At 45.2% G+C, this 22,126-nt stretch overlaps 1 protein-coding gene across 2 annotated transcripts; it reads right to left on the bottom strand.

Annotated features, from left to right (window-relative positions):
- Nucleotides 1–591: 591 nt before the first annotated feature.
- Nucleotides 592–21,818, bottom strand: GATA3 (GATA binding protein 3). 2 transcript variants are annotated; one of them, XM_069868329.1, is made up of 5 exons: nucleotides 21,465–21,818; nucleotides 18,437–18,973; nucleotides 15,054–15,196; nucleotides 9,356–9,481; nucleotides 592–3,523 (listed from the first exon to the last, which is right to left on the bottom strand). In XM_069868329.1, exons 1-5 carry the CDS (start codon nucleotides 21,703–21,705, stop codon nucleotides 3,239–3,241), a joined length of 1,332 nt encoding a protein of 443 aa, XP_069724430.1. In that variant the 5' UTR covers nucleotides 21,706–21,818; the 3' UTR covers nucleotides 592–3,238. The 2 variants fall into 2 exon arrangements, with proteins under 2 accessions (XP_069724430.1, XP_069724345.1); XM_069868244.1 differs by having other exon boundaries at nucleotides 597–3,523; nucleotides 15,054–15,199; nucleotides 21,465–21,816.
- Nucleotides 21,819–22,126: the final 308 nt, after the last annotated feature.

The following is a 22,126-nucleotide window of genomic DNA, read 5'->3' as shown; positions in this document are numbered from 1 at the left end:
GAATATAAGATAAGTGATGGAGAACTCTCTAGACAAACTGCGTTTCCTAGAGTATATTCTATATGCAGACAGAGTGCATTTGTTTCCTTTTCAGGATGCTCCTTTTCTGAATTGGCCTCAGTCCTGCTTCATCTCACTCAGTTCCACTAAGACCTACGAAATAACGTTAGAAGGAGACTGAAAGAAGGTGTTTCTGATTTTTAGGGAAAAAAAAGCTAGATTGAGAACTCAGGAGCCAGTCCCTTCTAAAGTAAATTAAACAGTGTGATACACAAGTGAAAAAATCTGCAGTGCAAATCCGCCTCAAATTTTCACCATTGCAGAGGTCCTGGAACCAACATATTAGTCCAATTGCAATCTGTTGATGAGTGAAAGAAGAGAAAGGTTGTAGCATCACGAATTAAAAAATAATAATCTCTCAAGCTTAATATCAGCAAAGATGATTAATTCCTTTGATTTGTCAGACTAATTGAAAACAGCTTTATAATTCACAGATGATTAATTAGGAGCCAATAAGATCTCCATTTGCATCTCAGTAATTCTTCACTCCATTTTATTTCAACATTTAGTCTTTATGCTTAAAATATTCATTGAGAAAGAAGAAAGGTGATTAACATAAGATTTTAAATATGTACCATTTGTTCTGACTTTTTTTACACATTTTTGTCAACAGAGTAAAAAGGAAAGAATATACAATATTACAAAACAATTACTGCCTGTTCTGCTTATATCTGCTAAATCCTCTTTTATGGCAGACATAGTTTTACTAAGTTCATTTTGAAACAAGGGAAAAAAAGCCCAAATAAAGGTCAATCCTCTTCCCCTCCTCCCCCATTCCCAAATCAAGTGACTGTTTGACCTATGTATGATTATCCTGAAAGTTTTGAAGTGGTCTTTCGTACATGAAACATCTTTACTCATGTGAGCCATCCTGCAGAAGATTAGACCATGCCACTGTTCCCCTCTCCAGTTATCACCCAGGAGGAAGTGGATTAAAAATAGCAGACATGGTGGTATTTTTCCATCCACTTGGCACTAAAACGCAGGAGTACACATATTTCTGGATGAAAGAACTCAGTTATTTCACTCTCATTAAAAAAAAAGTAATAATTCATCTGAAGGTCATGCCTGTTGAGGTTTTTATGTTTGGGGGTTATTTTTTTTGTTTAGGGTTTTTTTAAGCATTTTCTCACAGCCTTGGCAACTTCTGTCTTATCACACCATGTTTAAATCACCAGCAAATGGAATGGGGTAATCAGAATTTTAACCTTCATTTGGAAAGTAAATGTCCAACCTTTATGATGGTGTAAAGAAGCTGGAAGAGTAAATACTGAGGTATAGAAGGAGGACTGATTCCTTAGGATTAAATCATTAGAAATCAATTTATAAAAGCCAAACTTTGCTATTAACAAAAATAATGTTAATATAAATGGCATTATTTCCAAGAAAACTCTTGAAGGAAGGGGCTGGCTGATGGCCTTTGAATTCTGGGGAATTGTCTTCTCTCTACCATCAAACCTAGCCTTTTGTAACAGGTTCTACCTGTTCCTCCTAGCACAGGAACAGCATTTGGTCCATTTCATATCAAGATCTCAACTTTAGGCCGTCAAATTATACCACTGAGTACCCAACAAGGCGGAGTAGAAACCCAAAAAGTAGCCAGGACCGTAAGGACCCTGCCATACTTTTGCACTTTGCCCAGTCCCAGATTGTCATTGACACAGATTTGCCACCATGGTGGCAACGGTTGACTGAGACCGAAAGAGACTCATCCCACATGGAAACCCAACATCAGGTGGGGTAGCAGCTGGGCTGCAGTTTGAGGGACAGGGAGTACACACTGGACAGTGGAGTTACAGTAACATGCAGTCCATTTATTTCTGAGGGGGTTTGTTCCTTTGTTCTGTGTTTCTGGGTTTTTTTTATCAAGCCATCACAAACATTGTGTTGGCTGTCAGCATGAGCGCAGAGACACGTATTCCCATACCCGTGGTAACTACATAATAAATACCATCAAACAAATTCTAAAAAAAAATAATAAAGACAGAAACACATTCTCTTTCCCACCCCAAAGCACACAACACTTTTAAGTCAACAGAATTTAATCTAGTTTATTCTCCAAAAAAAAAAAAAGGAGGAAAAAATATGAAAACAAAACAAAAAAAGCAGGTCTTATCACTAGCAGTAAATAAATTTGTACAACCATTCAGTCTGTATAATAGGATGAAATAAATCTACATCTTTCTTATTTTGGTGCGTTGAATTATACATACAAACAACAATTACAGGAACTTGTTCACAATGCGTTTAGACCTGGAGAATGGCTATCTGAAAACCCCTTGTTGGCAATGTCCGCATGTTAACACTGATTGCCTGACACCATTGGTACTTCCTATGTAAAAGGCCCATGGCCCAAAATGAATGATCTCCCTACAGGTTTTATTTATTTAGTTATTTAGTTAGTTAGTTAGTTAATGCATCATCAAAACCTTTCTAGCCAGCCCCCTCCCCAGAAATGAAAAAGAAACCAAAAAAAAACCAACAAAAAAAACCCCAAAATTAAAATAAAATAAAAGGAGAAGACATGACTGGCAGTTGGTCCATTTGTTCGTAAGACCACGTTTCCTCTTGGTCTGCATTGTTTGTGTTTCTGGTTTTAAATTGTCCTCCCATCTCTTTTTTTTTTTCTTTTCCTTTAAAAAAAATCTCTTGGAGTCCTTCATGCCTTTTTCTTTACAGCTCTCCAGATGCAATAAAGTCTTCCTCAAATGTACAGTATTTCTTACAATATAAGTTATATGCAATGTTCAGCGTTTTTTATTTTATTTTATTTTATTTTTCACAGCACTAGAGATCCTGTCCAATAGGGAATGCAAGTTCTGAATGGCTTATTCACAAATGGTATCCAGATTCAGTGTGTAAGAATACATAGACGCCATAGTGAGTTCCTTTAAAAAGTGGCAAACATCACTTTTTTAAAACTTTTTTTTAACTTTTTTCTCTTTTTTTTCTTTTTTTTCCTTTTTTGTGCTTTTTTGTAGTTTTTTTTCTGGGTTTTTTTTAGGTTTTTTTCTTTCTTATGCCTTCAAATAACATTTTTATTTATCTTTTTTTATTCTTTTTTCCCCCTCCCACTTGATTCGGGACGTCAGACCCATAACCACACGCCTGCAAAAATGCAAGTATATAAAGTAAATCTCATTTTGAGACTGTAAGCATTCAGCAGGGGAGTCTCTCGCTAACCCATGGCAGTGACCATACTGGAAGGATGATGAGGTCCGAAGGAGAGGCTGGATGGAGGATGCATCGGTGTCGGTGTAGTCAGCATGTGGCTGGAGTGACTGAAAGGTGAAATGTGGCTGATGGAGGACATGTGTCTGGAGAGGGCAGCAGGGTTAAAGGAGCTGCTCTTGGGAAAGTCTTCAAGGTTGTCATGGACTTTTTTGCACTTTTTGGATTTGCTAGACATTTTTCGGTTTCTGGTCTGAATTCCTTCTTTCTTCATAGTCAGGGGTCTGTTAATCTAAACAAAAATCAATTATTTTTTTTGGTGCTTCCATCCTTTTTCCCCAAATCACCATAGAATTTGTGTATCCCATGCCCAGACAGTCCCAGGGATGTACACAGAACTGGCTAAATAACCAGTAGCCCCCCTCCTCCCCTTGCACACCCAACGTGCCCCAGCTGCACAACCTTTTCCCCTTCATCCCAAAATTCAGATCCCACCAGGGATCAGTTGAAAATACTGAAGACAAGGCAACAGAAAATTGCTGGTAGAGCCTCACAGGGGAAAAATGTCCTGAATAACTCACAGCAGCTGAAAAATTTCAGCTATCTGTGCATTAGGTAATTGCACTGTGCTTAGGAACGAAACCAATCATTATCACCTTGAAATATTCCCTGCAGACACTGCCTCACCCGGAGGCTTGCTGGCTGATCTAAAACCATTAGCGGCAAGAGCTGCTGGGGTTTCAGTGCCATGAGGAGTCTCAAACTTTCACAGCAGCATCAGGGAGCTGGGAAAATTCTTCACAAAAGTGACAGATATTTGTCTTATTTTTCTTCTTTCAAAAAATTTTGTTCCAACCATTTTTCCGGTTTACTTTTGCTGATATGGTTTTATCTCTAAAGTGTTATATGGTTGCAAGGGGGGTGGCTTAAAGAAGGTATCTGTGCTGTCAGGCAGAATATTTTCTACTCGCTTACAGACATATTTCTAGGAAGCCTAAGCATTCTGTTCTTCTGTATGGAAAAACACAGTGGCAATGACCTCACATACACCCATTGGCGTTGGGAAATTGTAGCAAAAGGTCTGTTGGACCTCCTGTGCAAAACTCTTATTAGCTCTTGTTAACTCTTATTGCTGATTAAAGAATCAGCATCACAATACGTGTTAGCACAGGTGCCAGGAAAGCCCTTGGGAAGGGGTTTATGCATCCAATACCCATAAACATCCTTAAAAGTCTGGACTTGGGAGCCTACATGGGGAGTCACGTAGGTTTTGTGCTGGCTCCTTTGCAGAATTTCACCCACAGCAGAAGGCAGGAGAGCCCAGCAAACGCCCCAGGGCCGAACATCTCTTTACTTAATAAAATGTGAGCATATGACACTGCTGATAGATACTCTGCAAAAGGGAATAAAAATGGATCTGCTATCCATTGGCAACTACTGTCTCAGCCCTGGTGAAGGACGATGAAAAGAGATTCCTGTAAGGTTCTTGAACAGATCTTCATCCATAAGATCTTAAATCAGCACAAGGAACAAAGCATTCCCTTCTTTCAGATCACAGCAAAGTTTCACTTCTTGCTCATCAAACACTGTTCGGTGCCTTTCCCTGCAGCATGGGTATCATTCACAGATTTCTCTCCCCAGGAGGCAGGGATACAATAGCTCCCTGTTAGAAGCAGGGATGGAGGCACGAGGAGAGGAAAGACCAGACTCATCTGCTCCTTTTTAGGCATCCCAATGTTTTTCAACCCAGTCTGAATTAATGATCTTAGATTTTCTGTACCAGCAGTGATGGCAAACTTCACTTCACCCTAAAAATGGGTGAATAAAATGCTGATTCCTCTGCCTCTAAAGGGAACTGGAGGAAGCAGCCCTGCTTGCTAAAGGGAGAAAAGAAGAATCTGCCCATGTGCAGCTCAACAGCAGCCCTCAGGCAGAAACAAGCAAAAACCTCAAATGTCATGGACTTTAAATACATGATCACCCGTCTCCCTGGCTTCCTGTTCTTGCTGAGGGAATGGAGATACGCACACAAGAAAGGCCCTTTGCGTCCCTTGGCTGGGATGGGAAAGCTTTGCCTGACCTGTTTTAAGTCAGTTAGGTGCCATGTCCTGATCACTTCCCCAGAGCAATATCTCTCACATTTCACTCAATTGCTAAGAACAGATTGGCCCAGGCTATGGTTTGATGTGAAACTTAAGGATGGAATACCAGTTTTGCTCAGGTTAGTGACAAAGCCATGGCCAGCCATGCAGCTAGAGTCAGCGATGCCATCCAAGCTGTTAGCTAGACACATCATCCCTGCGCACGTGGTCTCACCCTCCTGGCAGGTACCTGACCAACTTGGGTAAAGGAGGCATGAGACCAGCACTGTAACCACAGCGAGCTGGATTTTTTTTCCAATTACTTCAAAGGCCAGTCACAGCAGAGTTAAAGTGGTCCCCAAAAGCCATGAACTCATCTCTCTTTCTGAGTTAGATAAATGAGAGACCCAGAGGGAGGAGCTTCTCCGTGAAAAATTCACTGTGATAAAAATGACAAACACATGCTAAATTAAAATTAAACCAGCCTGATGAATGTACATGAAATTCATTAATTTCAGATGGAGCCAATTAATTATGGACAGGAATTATGCTCTTTTGTGTTATCATAGGCAAAATGTTATCCACTCTGCTCTCGGGACACATATCCCTGCTTCAGGATGTTGGGAAATAGAGGTCTTTCCTGAAGACTTTTACCGAAAACAATGGAAACTCACTCTTTTCTACGCTTACAAGCCAGTCTGCTGTGCACCTCCAGCAAGGTACACTCCCACCCATCCCTGAAGTGAGTGAAGGCTCATCTCACTCCTAAGAAGGGCTAAAATAACAAGGTTGAGAACCTCACATTCAACAGATCAAATCCAGGAGACAGTCTTAGACATTGTAGGTCCAATCTTGCTCTGACAGAAGACAATGGGATTTTGCCATTGACCTCAATAAGGTCCTGTCACTGAAGCGGATTTATCCTTTAGACATAGTCATTACAATGTTGGGTTAATCTTCCAGGCTGGCTGTATCTTAGAAAGCACTCTGGGATGCCACAGGATGAAAGGCACCATATCAATGTGAAATATTAGTCATTGTTAATACTGGTGTTAATGGAGCCGGCTCTTGTTGAAGTCAGTGGGAGAAATGCCAGCAGCTTCACTAAATGCACCCCAAGACTATTATGATTATTGCTTATATCCTACTGACAAATGGGTTTGCTTAAGCTGTGGGAATCAACAGTAAAACAAACTGATGTAGCCCCATGAAAAAAATAGCACCATGAAAATATAGCTCCATGAGGAAAAAAAAAAAACCCAGCCTCTTCTCTGCAATCGTGCCCAGTGTGGATTTAAAAACTGGGTAAGTTTCATCTTCAGATGAGACTGTTAAAATACCCAAATGATTTAAGGTCCAAGAAAAAGTCAATTAAACACAAAGAAAAGACAAAAGCTGCGGGTCCAAATAAAGAAGCCAGGAATTTGCTACAACCTAGCCTGAAACAGGGCTGAGGCATCTTCTAAGTGACCAAAGACCTTCACTGGCATTGACAAAACATCTGTACAGGCACCCTCAGCTGCTTGGGAGGGACACTGGGAGAGACATTCTGTGATAAGCCTCTCTATTTCTGACACCTCTCCAAGTGGAAAACAATTATAAATACACAAAAGTAGGGCCATATCCTACACAAATGGGTTTTGTACATTAACAGACCAATTTGCACCAGGCAAGGAACTCAGTCCATATGCAACCACCAGACTTCATCCCTGCCTTGAGTTGACTACAGGATGATGATGGAGCCATTCACCAGGCAGTTAACACAGCTACCTAGGTCTTGCCTCCCAGTAGCCAAAAAGCAAAGGCATCTCCATAAAGCTACCACTGCCTTACTGCAAAATAGCTTGATTCTGAGGAACAATGTGGCCTTCAAAGCCACTAAAGCCATTTGAGCTGCAAAGCAATGCTCCATTGCTTTGCTATTACGGACCTTTAAAATTAGGGGTGCTGTGTTTGAGGACTACGAGCTGCAATGTTGCCCACTTCTCACCACAGTAATAACTAAGCATCATCTTAAAACAGTTTAAGAAAGGGATCTGCCCACTCATAGCCAGATTTTAGTATCCTTGCCTAGTTATGTTGATGCACACAATATTTCAGTCCTCTAGGAGTTTCATTTAAGTAGGTCCCATTAATGGAGTTGCTCATAAGGCAAGACACTACTTGACTTTGGTAAGTAGCTGTGCTGAGATTTTCAGCAGCTGTCAGTGTTTTTAATGAATATGAAAATGGTTCCAATGTGCTCAAGGCCTGCCCCATGTCACAAATTTCACAGCTGGATTGGAGTTTCCCTAAACAGTGGATCTAGGGGTCAATCCAGGCCAACAATGTTCACAATGTTAGTCTGAAAAAGAAAAGGATGTGCTTTTGCAGGCACATCTCTGGAGAACATCAGCACTCAGACACCTTAAGGGAGATTCCTTCAGTCAGATGTGTACAATGCATGTAGACCCAGCTGAACTCATCATCTTGCCTGCTTTTGTAGTCACGGGGAGAAACTACAGCATCTTCAAGGGTACAAATCATCTCATCCGAACACAGGCATCTCTATCGGGTCCAAATAGCACCCGAGAAAAGCCTTCTTCAAAGGGATTTGCTGGGGTACAGGGACAGCAGCTGAGGTATATGCCTCCCTAAATGCCTCCCAAGCTATGCGGTTTAAGCCCTACCACTGGTGGCTACAAGGCCAAAATGCAAACATAGCACAAGCATAGACTTCTTCAGTGAAGCTTACTGACCTTGCCCCCTTCCATTGAAAGAGCAAACAGAATATTTTCTTGTGATATTCTGAGAGTTTTCACTCCAGGTCCAACCCCTTTGTTTGCACTGATCACACCAGGAGTTTGATGACAAGCTTTGCTTGCTACATAGGACTCAAAACGTGCTGAGACACCTGCCTGCTAAAGGGTAAACACATTTTCCCTTTTTTCCAAGAGAGACACCTCTCACAAAACAGGTGAAAAATTAGCCTGGATGGGTTTCTTTTTTTCCTACTCAATCCAAACTTGTTTACTCATCCCAAGAAACCAAAGAGTTTGAAATAACAAATGGAAGGGACTGAGATACCACAAGTGTTGGGTGCCCCATGAAACCCGATCTGTCTTTGATGTGTTTGCGTGGGTGGACATGAGGACAAAACATAGCCAGAGATTTCTAAGCCAAGCATAAAGCCTAAGACCACTAGAAAAAAAATAAAAGTGATATCAAAGCAGAGAAATTGAAAGTCTTTTCCTTCTTCTGACATAATAATTATTCTAATGCCACATGTGGAATGAGAGTAACAGGAGTAGCCTTAAGACTCCTTTATTAGCAGTTTTACTCAGTAGAGGACTTCTCAGATCCCTTTAGCTCTTTCTCTGGGGCACATATCCCTGGTTCCTGCAAGCTGGCTTTGCACAGCAATGGTAGATTAAATCTGCCAGCCATTTAATTTCATTTTTCCTTCCCTTCCATGACAGACACTTTAAAATTCAGATTGCAGGGTGAGCAGACTCTGCAACTCACTAACTAAATCAAGTCCTTTTTTGTTTAGGAATTGCTTACGTCAACTGGGGCAAACACACGACCTAAATAAATCATCTTTTGGGGTGGGTAGAGGAAAGGGATAAAGGCAGCCACAAACCCAAGAAAGATCTAAATAGCTACTGGCATATATTGTTTTTTTTCCAGAGTTTGTATTTCCTGGAGGAATCAAGCTATGCATAGAGGGGGTGTCAGCTTGCAGGACAGCGTGTTGTCTTTTCCGACACAGAGTCCAATCAGCAGCAGATAATGTCTCTCTGTGTTGATCCACCCCTCCTTTCTTGGCTCCGGCATGGGAAAACTCTAACCTTACCCATGGACAGCCTTGTTTTATACCTCCCCGGGTCAGATTGCCTACATTTGAGGGGATGCCGACTCATCACTCCAACCCCTAAGGTCCCCAAAGGGATAAAGGAGATCTCAGCACAACCTGAGACTGGAAATCCTTAAGTAAAGGAAGACTATGGACCATCAAGTACCCAAATTGATGCCCCACTATTGAGTGTTACATTCACACTTACATTGTGCAGCTTGTAGTAGAGCCCACAGGCGTTACAGACGGGATCGCCGTTGGCATTTCTCCTCCACAGGGTGGTAGTGGTGGTCTGACAGTTTGCACAGGACGTGCCTGCCCTCCTGGCTGCAGACTGTGGGAAGGAGGAGGAGAAACAGGGGAAGGGAAGGAGAGGGAGAGAAAAGAACCCATATTAAAAAAAAAAAAAAAGAAAGAAAAAAAACCCCGATGCAATCAGCAAAATTGCTGAGAAAGAAAACATCAACCCTGCAAGACTGACGCACATCGACAGAGGCCTCCAGAAACTGGCTTGTGAGAACAAACAATAATTTTGAAAAAAATGCCTGAGGTACTTTAATCCCAAATTATATATGAACTGAATCAGGTGCCAAAGGGCATCCTAAAAGTGAGTGCTAAACCTCTGATAGGACGCATCAAAATTAGCAGCGTTGGCACAACCCATTCCAGAGGGGAAAATATTATTTAAATGCCAACATGTCTTTCCATCTTAATTTTCTCAGACCCCCCAGGGGTCTAATTCTGCAGTCAGGGCCTGAACCAACAATTGCTGGAGTCAACGGCATGAGTCACGACGGCTCCAGTGAGCGCTGGATGAGATCCGCGTTGAGCTTGGTGGGCAGCTGCTCGCCGGGTCCAACCGCAAGCGTGGCCCAGTCCTGCAAATTCTGCTCAGCTTCAAAGGATACGGGTTCCAGATCGGAAATAACACTGTGGCGAAGAGTGAGAATCCTAGCTTTTTAATTACACCCTTTTTCAGCCTAAACCTTCATGTTTATTTAAGGGTTGGTAATGAGCCTGAAAGAAGAATTTACTATTTCATAAAGGGGAAAGAACAAGGGAAAAGAGCTGTATGTTAAGGTGTATAAAGAAGCTTTTTTGTTACCTACCATAATTATTTAGCAAAGCCAAATTTAGCCAAGTCACTCCTCTTTCACACGCATGAATTCATGTTTCTCATTTAAAAACTGTAACTTTAGCAAGCAAATGGTCCTTCTACCACTGAAGGTGGAAAAGGAGTTTGCAGACTCCTATATCAATGCGTATGCATGTTTGCATGCGTGCAAGTGCCTACAGCTCCTAAAAAAAGACCTTTAGATCCCTGTCCTATCTCTTCTTCATCAACATGACACAGTCCCAGAGCTCTGATTTCATCCCGATGCATTGCTTTCAATGGGACTGCTCATGTGCTTAAAGTTAAAACATGTGCTTAAGCGATTTGCCAGATCATAGCAGTGCTTGGCACCTTGCAGAACTGAGCCTTTAATGCTCTCTTTTGTGCTCTTACTGTTTCAAATTTACCCCTCACCCCACACAGCCGCACACTGTAGCACATCCAACATTTAAAAAAAAAAAAAAAACGCATCTTTGGGTATCGTACAACAAACCCAAAATGCAAACATGGACACTGGCACAGCGCTAGCGTTAATACCAACTCTTGTTAGGTCATGTTGCAATTTTAATCATAATTGAATGCGGCGTAGGTGGAGAGAGGACGAGTTGGTTTTGTTTTAGATAGAGGGTTTTTTTCTTTTAATTAGACAGAAAGAACTGCCTAAAAAAATAAATAATATGATGCCCATGAGCATTAGGAAGCACCACAAAGCCCCAGATGTGACAGTAAGGGGCTCTCACCAGCTGCCTGGTTGGATGCTTGCATTTTACTTGACCATAAACCACGCTGAAATGAGCCAGTCTCAAGCCTGAGGAAGCTTTTAGCTGACTTCTCCATGCTGATGGCAAGCATGAGGTGGGAACGGCACGCAGGTCATTGGTTACAAAAATCCCAGTGCTAGCAGGAGAAGCTGAAGCATCCCACCATGAACAACAGACCCCTGAAAAGATGTGCACGCAAACATCTCAGTCCTGTCCTCCTCCAGACTACGTCACAACCCCAAATTTTGTTCCCATCAAAATCACCGGATTAATATGCGTGCTTCAAACACATCATAGACACAACAGCTTGCAGAGTTGAGCAGTCACCAGGACCCAAGGGCCAAGTCTGCAGCTTTCTGTCCCCCAGCTCTTGCTGGCCAGCACAGATGGCTCAGAGGCTGGATTGAGTATCTCGGTGGCAGCTTTGCCCTTATCAGACCCAAAAATCAAGCCTAAGGAAATTTGTAAAAACCAGTGATATTTAACTCGGCCCACACAGGGGAAAATCCCCTTTGAAGATATTTGGGGTTTCTACATGGCGCTCACCGTAATTTCTTTTACTGCAAGTGCATTTAAAAGGCATGCCTGGCCACCACCTTGCTGCCTTCAAACAAACTCTGACATTAAATAAACGAATAAATCACAACATCAATTGTCTTCTCTAAAACCTTTTCCATCTGCCGTGTTTCCCCTATAAAATGTTAGCATCATTAGCTGATTATTTTAAACGTTGTGCTCTTTCAGTCCCAAACTGAACCTTTTGTGCTGTACCAACCTAAACCAGAGACACCAGTAGTGGTCAGGAAATAATGAATAATAATGCTATTGTAAAAGCTCCCAGCAATGGCATCCACTGATGCTCATCACCGACCTGAGCCTGACCACGTAAGTAGTGGGATGACCAACAGGGTACCCCATAAAATCTGTAGGACCAAACCCCATGGCCCAATTGCATATGAGCAAGGGCACAACTTCAGAAGTGCTGGTAGTGATGAGAAGGTGGAAGTGAGGAAAGCACGGGAGGTATTAAGCACTTATAAAGATGCTTAATTAAGGGACATTTTGATAGGAATGGTTGGACTCGATGATCCGGTGGGTCTCTTCCAACCTGGTTATTCTATGATTCTATGATTCTATGACATTTTTGGTGTTTGGATTTACACAGAATACCCAGAGAGTTGCAATCATCAGCTCCCTAAAATAAGACTGCACGTGCATGGGCCTTTCGAGAAATTGGCTATAATCCTTCCAAGCAGCTGGACACAGAAACAGAGGAAAGGAAGAAAACTCAGAGGAAGGTTTTATTTCAGTAACAGCAGTGAGAGGGCTGCCATTGGCCTCAATGGGAACCGGAACAGTCTCCAAGAGGTCTGTAGACCTTTTAAGTAAAGAGATGATGTGGTACCACCTGCCCATTCCTGATTCTCCCGCCAACATCTCTAGATCTTCCACCCCAATGTGAAGCAGAGCTCCCTGAGCCCCCTCGGCTGGCCAGACTCTGTCCATCTCCCCTAAAGAAAACCCTTATAAAGACGCTTGTTGAACTTAATAAGGGTTGGGCTGGTTTCTCAGCATCTAAGGATTTATTTGCCTTCTCTCTCCAGCCCATCAGAGTCCTTTCATTAGTTTCAGCACGTCTGGGATCGCAGCCTACAAAACCAGCCCAAGGTCACACAGGAAACTTGTGGCAGAGGGAGAGGAGCACACGCTGGATCCCCACCCTGAGCCTCCATACGCACGCTGCCTTCTCCAGCTCGCTTGCCTTCACAAGTCAGGAGAGATAAAGTCAAGCCACAGACACACACAAATCTACATCTACGCACACAAAATGCAAATTTGGGCCAAGCTTTTGTGCCTTTTTTTTTTTTAGTTTAGGAAGCAAAATAAATATAGATGCAAACAGCATTAGAAATGTTTCTTTTTTTTTTTTCCCTGGCAGCGCTGGGAAAAAAAAATACATAGAAAAATCAAAAGTTCCCATTTAGCAAAGGTCACATGCAAAGAACGAGAACTTTTTCTAACTTAAATTAAAATGCCCAAGATTGAAGTGATTATGCAAGACAAGGTCTCTCTTTACTTTTTTTTTTCTTTCTTTCTATTTTTTTCCCCCAAGAATGACCTTTTACAATGTATTTATTTATGTAGTTCATTTTACATGTGCCGAGCTGAGGGTGACTCGGGACATTCTTTCATGATTCCATCAGACACTTCTTGAAAGCTCTCGCCCCCCGCTTCTCCAGCCGCTTTCCTATTCTGCCTCCCCCTCCACTTGTTTGGATATGCTCAAGCTCCTGTGTGTTTGGGCTAGGGAAACAGAGCTGTTGTTTGGGAGTTATCTCTAGGGCTCAGATATCCGGCAGCTTTTTCCTAGGAAGTTAACTTTACACATGAAGAGAGAACGAGGGGGGAAAAGAAAATGAGGTGTGTGTGTATTTAAGACAGAAGGGCCTAGGGGAGGAGGAGAAGAGACCAAGAGCTGCCCAAAAAAAATTAAAAATCCCAGTCTGTACTTCCCTCCCTAGAAAGCTTTTCCTTTTTTCTAACAAGGCTATGAAAGACGAGGGAGAACAACATTTTGCTATACGGGAAAAGCTCGTGTAAGAAGGCAAGGAGAGGTTTTGCCTGCAGGAAGTTTGGGGGTGGAGAAGCAAACCCGCATCTTCCCCAAAACCCGCAAAGCCAGACAGAGACGACGCCACTGCCCCTCGCAGTGTAACTCCTCCTGGGACCATATCCTGCAAACGCTTCCCAGTGCCTGTGGGAATAACGCTCATCCAATTTTGCAGGCACCTCACAGGTGAGGGAGCTGAATCCATGCCTAAGAGTCACCGGACCAAGGCCATGAGCACCTTCACGGGGAACACAAGACCAATGGACCGTCTCCTGACTGCAGGGTTCAGCTGTGCTGGGCACAAGCCTCACACAACCAGCCAGATCCATCTATCAGCTCAGAAACTCCACAGAGAGTCAAGAGCCATTTTTTCTCCACATTTTGAGCAGCCCGCAGGAGTCCAGCCATGTCTTTAATCCTAACAAAACCAAACGTGCCTCTATTCAAAACATTCAATCGCTTCCCAAGCAAGGAACATATTTTTTCCCGCCACTTGATGTATATTTTCCCCTTGTGGTTTGCCCGATTATTTGCCAAATATACTTCAACGCATTTATTAGGGATGCCCACAGCTTCCAGATCATTTTGTGGCTTCCAGGGAAATTCACAAATAGATGGCTGGGAAGTCTGTAATGTATCACCCGTACATAGTACAGTTGTGAGGCTTACAACTATTATTTCAAGTATTTACCCACATATTTTATCTTCCTCCTACTTCTGTGGCCCAAGGAATATACTTAGCTTTGGACACTCTCCAGGCTTGCTCTTACTTTGCCATCCCCTACCTTGTATCCTCATTCACACCAACTTGGAGAGGGTGATAGCTGCTCACCAGGCAGAAATGACACAATTTGAGACCCACATGGCTCAGGTACAAATGACCACACCAGCTTCAAGTGGCACCATGATTATCAGTTAAGTCCTTTTGAAGGACCAAGCTCTGGCTGATGCCCCAGTGGCACCCAGTACCCAGCTTGTGTCTCGCTCCGCAACATTGACAGCTAAAGGGGATAGGGACATGAAGAATTTCTGTTCTCCTGATAATCTCTTTGGTCACTAGGAAATTACTCTTGTGCTGTTGTCCCCTGGGAAGAGTCAATATTCTTGGGTCACCACCTAGTAAGCGCTATGCAGAGGCATCTGCCCCATTGTGACCTGGGATAAAACTCTGTTCTGGTTTGTAAGCAGCCCTGGATCTTAATTATTCAACCTATTTTGTAGTTTGCAAGAGGACCAGAAAACAGAAGCTCACAGTGGTTGGGAGCATCACCCTGAGCATTTCCCCCCATCCCCCACCAGCCCTCTGTTGCAGTCAGTGGGATCAGGTTTTGAAGCTGGCTGAGCTCCATCCCAGGATATGGACAAGGAGCAAAAGTTGCAGAAGAAGGAAAAAGAAGAATAAAAAAAGAAGGAAACTCACCAGCCTTCTCTTGGGTTTGATCAGGGGCCGGTTCTGCCCGTTCATTTTGTGATAGAGTCCACAGGCGTTACACAAATAGTGCCCAGTGCCGTCTCTTCTCCACAGAGGGGTTGAGGTAGCCCCACAATTTACACACTCCCTGCCTTCTGGAAACAAGAGAGCACATAGTTCACTTAGGGAAAGCAGAGATAAAAGGAGTTGGGGAAAGTCCCCCACGAAAAAAAAAACAACTGCCCAAGAGACCCAGGCTTGCCAGCACTTTCCAAGTTCAGGGTGTCCAAGCAATGGTCCAAGGCCATGGATGAGTGACATCCCTGGGACAGGTTGGAAACGGTCTGGAGGGGCCTGATCCTATGTTCTCCCCCTCAGCACCACCTCACTGGAAGCATCAGGTCTGTGTCTCAGGGAAAAAGGATGATGACAATGACACCCTAAACCCCATAGCTGCTCAAGGGACTCCCTGGAGTTCTCATCCCTTCCAAGGGTCCCTCCTTTTGGGGGTCTGGCAATTCCGCTTCACTTATGGACTAAGGATTGCTGCATCCCTCCAGACCCCATGTTGCTGTACAGACCAGGCAAACCATGGTGAGCTTTGCAGGAGCCTCCAACTCCTCCTTGAGAGGGATGGATAGCAAATTTAAGTTCATGCCACAATTTTCTGATGTGTATGGGGACTCTGGGGTCACTCCTTGAGCACTGCCCCAGCTCCAAGGAGAGCGTATGAGCTTGGGGGGGGTCTCCTCCTTTGGCCTCAGGTTAAACCGCATCAAGGACCGCCAAAATAATCACAATCAACAACAAAAACACCTCCTTGGACCCAGCCAATACACAACCATTCTTCCAATATCCTCTATCAATAAATTTGCAATTAAGCTTCCACCACCCAACTTGCAGAGACCCCTCTGGCTTCTCCGCCGCATCTGCATTCTGATGATCCATCCCTGGTACTGGGAGTTCCAAACAGTCCTGAGCCCTGATGAAAGTCTTTTGCTCCTTCTTCTTCTTCTTTTTGGCACCTCTCTATCCTCTCCCTGGTAATTGGGGAGGGTATCCCCCAGCCCACTGACTCCCACATTAGAGGAGGGAATTGGTGGGACGCAGGCATACATCTCAGCTGTTTTCAGAGGGTTTAGAGGTTTCTGTTGTATGGTTTGTTGGGTTTTTTTCTTTTTTTCTTGCACCTAATGACACTCCCAGCCCATCTGAGAGCAGCAGAGGACCTCAGCCGACCAGAGCAAAGCTAACTCAGCACAGAGCTGGCTCCCCGCTGCCCCAGCCCGAGCTGCGTTCGAGCGAGAGGCATCCGCACCCTAACCACAAACGGCAACCGTTTTTCCAGAGCCTTTGCACTAAACCCCTCTCCTCTTGCTCCCCCAACAAGAAAAATAAAAAGGCATTTGCAACCGTTTCTCCCTCTTTCATCCTGCAAAAACACCCCCTCCCTCCTTTTCCTCCAGCGCTAACCCTCTTTGCCTGCAAGCTTCCCAGCTTGCTAAAATCAACTTTTAACAAAAAAATAAAATAAAATAAAAAGAGAAAAAAAAAATAGGTGTTGCTCCTGGGGTTGGTTTATCACGAACCGCAGATGTGTCTCTAGAAGGTAAAGTAACAGAAAGTGGCAAAAGGAAAACAAGAGGCGGGGGAGGGGGAGACCAAGACGGTTTGAAAATACCGCGCAGCCGGTGCCCCAGCGGGAGCTGCGGCTCGGAGGGCGCCGGGGCAGCCCGGTACCCCTCGGCTTACACCGGGGAAGAGAATAAACCAGTCCCTATCCCGACACAGCACCCGGTCCGTACCGGGGCCAGGCGGGGAGCTGCTCCTGTTAATACCCAGGTCGTTTTGTTCCCCTTTGGTTAAACGGGGCAGCCGCTCCGGGGCTGTTTGAGTCTCTGTCCCTCTCTTTTGTTTCACTCCATCTCTCTCTCTCTCCTGCTTTCATGTACAAAACATACAGGTCTGGGTTTTTTTGTCACTCTAACCGCATCCGGACTCTATTAAAGTTCCTGGCGCTGGATAAACAATGCAACTGTCGCGTGCAGCAGTCTGAAAATAATTGGATTAGCTCAAACATATCAGCTAAATAGAGACAGTCCCTGCTCAGACAGACAGAGTAAATGTCACCCTGGAAAAACCCTGAAAACTGATCTCATTCATGCCAGGCAACCCTGCAGCAGCCTCCTCGGAAAGAAGGAAAAAAAAATAGAGAGTGAAAAAAAAAAAAAAGAGAGAAAGAGAGAAAAGAAAAGTTTTCACTAATCGCCCTTTCCTCTGCACACACACACTACCCCTCGGTGCACAAAAATATCCAGACCTGGAGCATCAGGAGTCCGAGCTGCACAACCTCCCCAAATCCCACACCGAAGGATGTGCAGATCTGGGACCCCCCTGCTCCCCCTGAGCAGTGCGGCCAGGCGGATGATTTTATGTGCTTGCTTTGGGGGTACTCAAAAACCCTGGCTAGATGGGGTTGGGGGTGGTCAGAAACCCTAGAATGGGTCTGGATGGGACTGGAGATAGCCAAAGACCTTGGAAGGGAACTAGATAGGGATGGAGGTGATCAGAGACCCTAGCAGGGAGCTGGATGGGGATGGAGGTGGCCAAAGACCTTTGGCAGGGAACTGGATGGGGATGGAGGTGGTCAAAGACCTTAACAGGGAGCTGGATGGGGATGGAGGTGGTCAAAGACCTTAACAGGGAGCTGGATGGGGATGGAGGTGGTCAAAGACCTTGGAAGGGAGCTGGATGGGGATGAATGTGATCGAAGACCTTGGAAGGGAGCTGGATGGGGATGGAGGTGGTCAAAGACCTTGGAAGGGAGCTGGATGGGGATGGAGGTGGTCAAAGACCTTGGAAGGGAGCTGGATGGGACTAGGGGCTGCGTGGGCAGGCTCTCCCCACAGCCTCAGGGAAAACCCTCCCCGCATGGGAAGAGGCCCTGGGAAGAGCGAGGCGGAGAGCAGGCGGAGGAAGTTGGCCGGGATTTAGTACCATAATTAAAATACAGAGAGATACACTAATGCTGCGGTTCCCTCGGTTTCGCTTCCTCCTCAGGCGCCGCAGCTGAGCTCCCCGTAGGCGCTCAGGGTGGCGGGGGAGGCAGGAGCCCTGTGGCAGGGGGGGCAGAGGGGTTTTGGGCTCCTGGGATGGCAATCCTGGGGTTGTACCCCAAGCCCCAGTTGGACAAGGGGGAGTTTGACTCCAAATCCAACAGGACAATCTGTGGAGAAGCTAAAGCTGAGCCCCTGCTGCTTTCGTCACACGGATGCGCATCCCTCTGTGCACAGAGAGGGGAGGAGGGAGTAGCTGTTTCCCTTTCGCCTCCCGCTTTTTCCCCCACAGTTTCCTCTCCCTAGAGACAGGGATGAAGAAGCCAAAAGCCCTACCTGTGCTTGACCGTGCTTTCGGTCGCGATTTACACCCGAAGCCGGTGGGCGATCCTCCTAGGAGGCTACTGGGGGGGAACAGTCCAGAGCCATATTCTGGGACATAGGGTGGGTAGGTAGTGATGGGGTGATGAGCCGAGGAGGTGGCTCCTCCTAGAGAGGCCATGCTGCTCCGAGAGTGAGAGGACTCCAGCTTCATGGTATCGGCCAGGGACACCTGGTATTTGATGCATTCCTTCTCGTCCTGCCGGGTGGAGCCGGTGGAGCCGGGGGTGGAGATGGACGGATCCGGGGACACATCTTTAGGAGGGGTCGGTGGGAAGGTGAAGAGGTGCGGGCTGGAGTGGCCGGCGGATAGAGTGGAAGAGGAGGCCGGTGGGTAGACGGAGAGGGGTCCCGGTGAGCTGTGGTGGATGGAGGTCTTGGAGAAAGGGCTGAGGTTCCAGGGGGAAGCGCTGTGGTGGCTGCTCAGCGCCTTGCTCCCGTCCAGCCAGGGCAGCGAGCCGTGCAGGAGAGGGGGGCGGCACACCTGGCTCCCTGCTCAGAGAAAACACAACGAAACACCCGTTACATTCCCTTTTCGCCACCCTGACAAGCCCCCCGTGGCGGTGCCGGGCTGTACCGACCCCCCTCCCTCCTTTCCAGAGGCATCCGAAGAGAATGAGCAAAATTACATCCTATGCGAGCCCTCCCTCGCCTTTAAAAAAAATCAAAACTTTAAAGCTGCAATAGCCTGAGGTGGCAGCTCCGATCCTGCTCAGGACCGAGTCTCCGGGTCTGGACCCTCCGGGCAGGGATGCCAGCCCTGGGACATGGAATTCGGCGAGCCCTTTCTCACTCACTCTCTCTCTTTTCCAGACAATCCCACACGGACTTTGAAGCGAAGACTTTGAAGCCAAGCCCCGACTGCAGAAATAATTTTTTTTTTCTCTTTGCTGGAAAAATAATTTCCCGAGTGCAGCCGTGGGCTACAAACCCTGGGAATATTCTGACCAAACGAAGAAGACCAAGAGATGCCCACAGAGTGATAATAACCTTCCCCAAAGAGGTGCTAAACTTTGCAAACCGCCTAATTTGTCTTTTTTTATCCTTTCACGAGGCTGCACATAAATGTGAGGCGGCTTTTTTTCGTGGCGATGTGGCACAGAGAGTACCAAGTGACTCAAAATAAAGTCGCCATCCCCTTCTTATGACAAGAGACCCTTTGCTTGTGTTTTAAAATACAGACCTGGACTTCGCAAAAATAATAATAATAAAAAAACCCAACAACTTAATAGATTTACGCATTCAAACCTTGTTTTCTTTGGTTGTAAACGCTCTTAATGGATGGTACCTAGTATTTTAAATTAATCGCTTGCTTTAAAAAAACATATCCAAAGAATCAAATCTTCCCAAATCCACAGCAACTTGAGCAAATCGCTCTAAGCCGAAAAAACACGGATATTTAATTGGAGAAAAGCAAGTTTGTTCCTGCTAATGAAGCCCTGTAAATGCATGGACATCTAGAGAGCCTTAACCTCTGCAAGGATTGTGAGATGTGTGTAGACACGGCTAAATATACAGGAGGAAAGATGCAAACACAGATCTCTAAAGCCACAGTTGGTTAAAGAGCTGGTGCAGTGTGGACAAGTACGTCTGTATGGGAGCTTGAGAATGTCTAGAAAATCTCCAAGCTAGTTTTCACTCTATCAGACATTTGTGAACAATATTGAAAGTAACTGCTCGAAAGGAAGGGAAGGTGGGTTATACGAATAGAAAGGGTCAAGATTCATTATCTTCTCCAGGAAGTAGCATAGTAAATAATATTCAGGCTAGATCAGAGAGACCGCATTTCCACTTTCTGCTGATATATTGGAAAAAAAAAAGAAAAGAAAAGGAAAGAAAGAAAGGACAAAGGCTGCTGATCCTTAGAAATAATTGTTTTAAAAGGACTAATAGCAGAACAATGCAGTTACTGAGCGGAGCCTAATGCAAACTCACTCAACAAGTAGCTGAGGGCTGGGAGCAGCCCCCTGAACCCGGCTCAGCTCCAGCTCCGCTCCCTCGTCCCATTTTCTTCTCCTTAATTCAGGGGTGATTTCTACCGCAAACTTCTGGCTTTTTAGATTTTGCCTCTATAGAGATCATCGTCCGGCTTCACAAATCAGCATCTTTTTCCCTCCCTGTTTAATTTTTCCTCTTTTACCTATAACCGTACAGGTAAACTCAGGATCTAAATACTGGATAATTCCAGTTCTTCTTATAAAGACGGCACCAAAACATTCACCCCCCTATGGACCTGGACTGCATCGGCCTCAGGTATTCTGCCTCTTCTCTAAAAGCTGTGACCCAGGAACAAAATTCACATTGTGCATCATTACCTTCCTGCAGGATCTATAGGAAAACACACCAGGTCTGATGCCTAACTACGCCAAGATGTTTATTTTTTTTTCCCTTTCTTTCTTATTTTTAACACACGCCGTGGTGCAGCCCTGAGTGCACGCACAAAACTTTCTACCCAAGCCTAACAAGCTCACCAAGTGCGATGAAATAGCCCAAGCGTGAGGACAGCAGGGTGATTTTCACACCCCCTGCTCCCCAGCTCGCTTTTCTTCTTTAGAGCAGCTTAATCGTGCAAAAAAAAACCTAAACACTGTATGAAAACACTAACTGTTAACTTCATTAAACAGAAGGAAGGGGGAACTAAAGCGAAAGAGGGAAGGAGGAAGAAAACAAAAGAAAGATGAAAGAAAGAAAGAGAAAGAAAGAAAGGGAGGAGAAGAGAGAGATAATGGGGAGAGAAAGAGCAAAAGAAAGAGAAATATAAAGAAGGAGAGGGGGAGAAAAGGAGAGGGGGAGAGAGAATAATAAAGCAAAGAAATAAATAAAAAGAAAGGACAGAAAGAAGGAAGGAAGCCCGGATTTGGATTCATTTCCAATAAGCCAGCCCCAAAATCCACCCGTGACGTAGTTTCCCCGCCGGTAGGAGCTGCCGGGGTCTTCCCGGTGGGAACCGGGATGTCTCCGGGATGTCTCCGGGATCACTCACCGTGATGGGCCGTGGGGTATCTCTGCACGGTGGCTCTGACGGAGTTGCCGTAGTACGGAGGGACGGGGTTGCCTTGTCCGTCGATATTAAAAAGTACATCCACTTCCTCGGCAAGAGGATACTGCGTGGGGTCCATGTAGGAATGGCCAAGCGTGGGGTGGTGCGAGTCCGGGTGCTGCCCATTGAGCACGGCGGGGTGGTGGTGGCTCACCCACCGCGGTTGGTCGGTGGAGACCTCCATCTTCCACGCTCCCTGCTCCTCTTCTTCTTCCTCCTCCTCCTCCTCCTCCTCGGCTAGGCGCGGAGGGCTTGGGATGGGAGGTGGGGGGGGAGACGGTGCTGGAGGGGAAAGTGTTCGGCGAGTTCGGGGATGTTTCTCGGTTAGGTTTGAAGTGGAGCGAGGGGGGTTATGGTGGTAAACGATCGATTCCGGGGGAAAAAAAAAAAAAAAAAAAGAGAGAGAGAAAAAAAAGAAAAAGGAGAAAAATAATATACTCAAAAAGGAGGGAGAAGGAAAACAAAACAAACAAAAAAAAACTCAGGGAAAAAAAAAATCTCAACTAAGTGAGATCCCCTCGGTATCTTCCGCTCTTTTGCAGATGTTTCTCTTCTTTGATCACCTGTAACGAGAAAGTGGAAAGGGAAGGAGAAGAGAGAGGGAG

The sequence above is a fragment of the Phaenicophaeus curvirostris genome, chromosome 1 (genome assembly GCF_032191515.1).
Source record: "Phaenicophaeus curvirostris isolate KB17595 chromosome 1, BPBGC_Pcur_1.0, whole genome shotgun sequence".
In the NCBI taxonomy this organism is placed as follows: Eukaryota; Metazoa; Chordata; class Aves; order Cuculiformes; family Cuculidae; genus Phaenicophaeus; species Phaenicophaeus curvirostris.
This window is presented reverse-complemented; position numbering and strand designations above follow the sequence as displayed.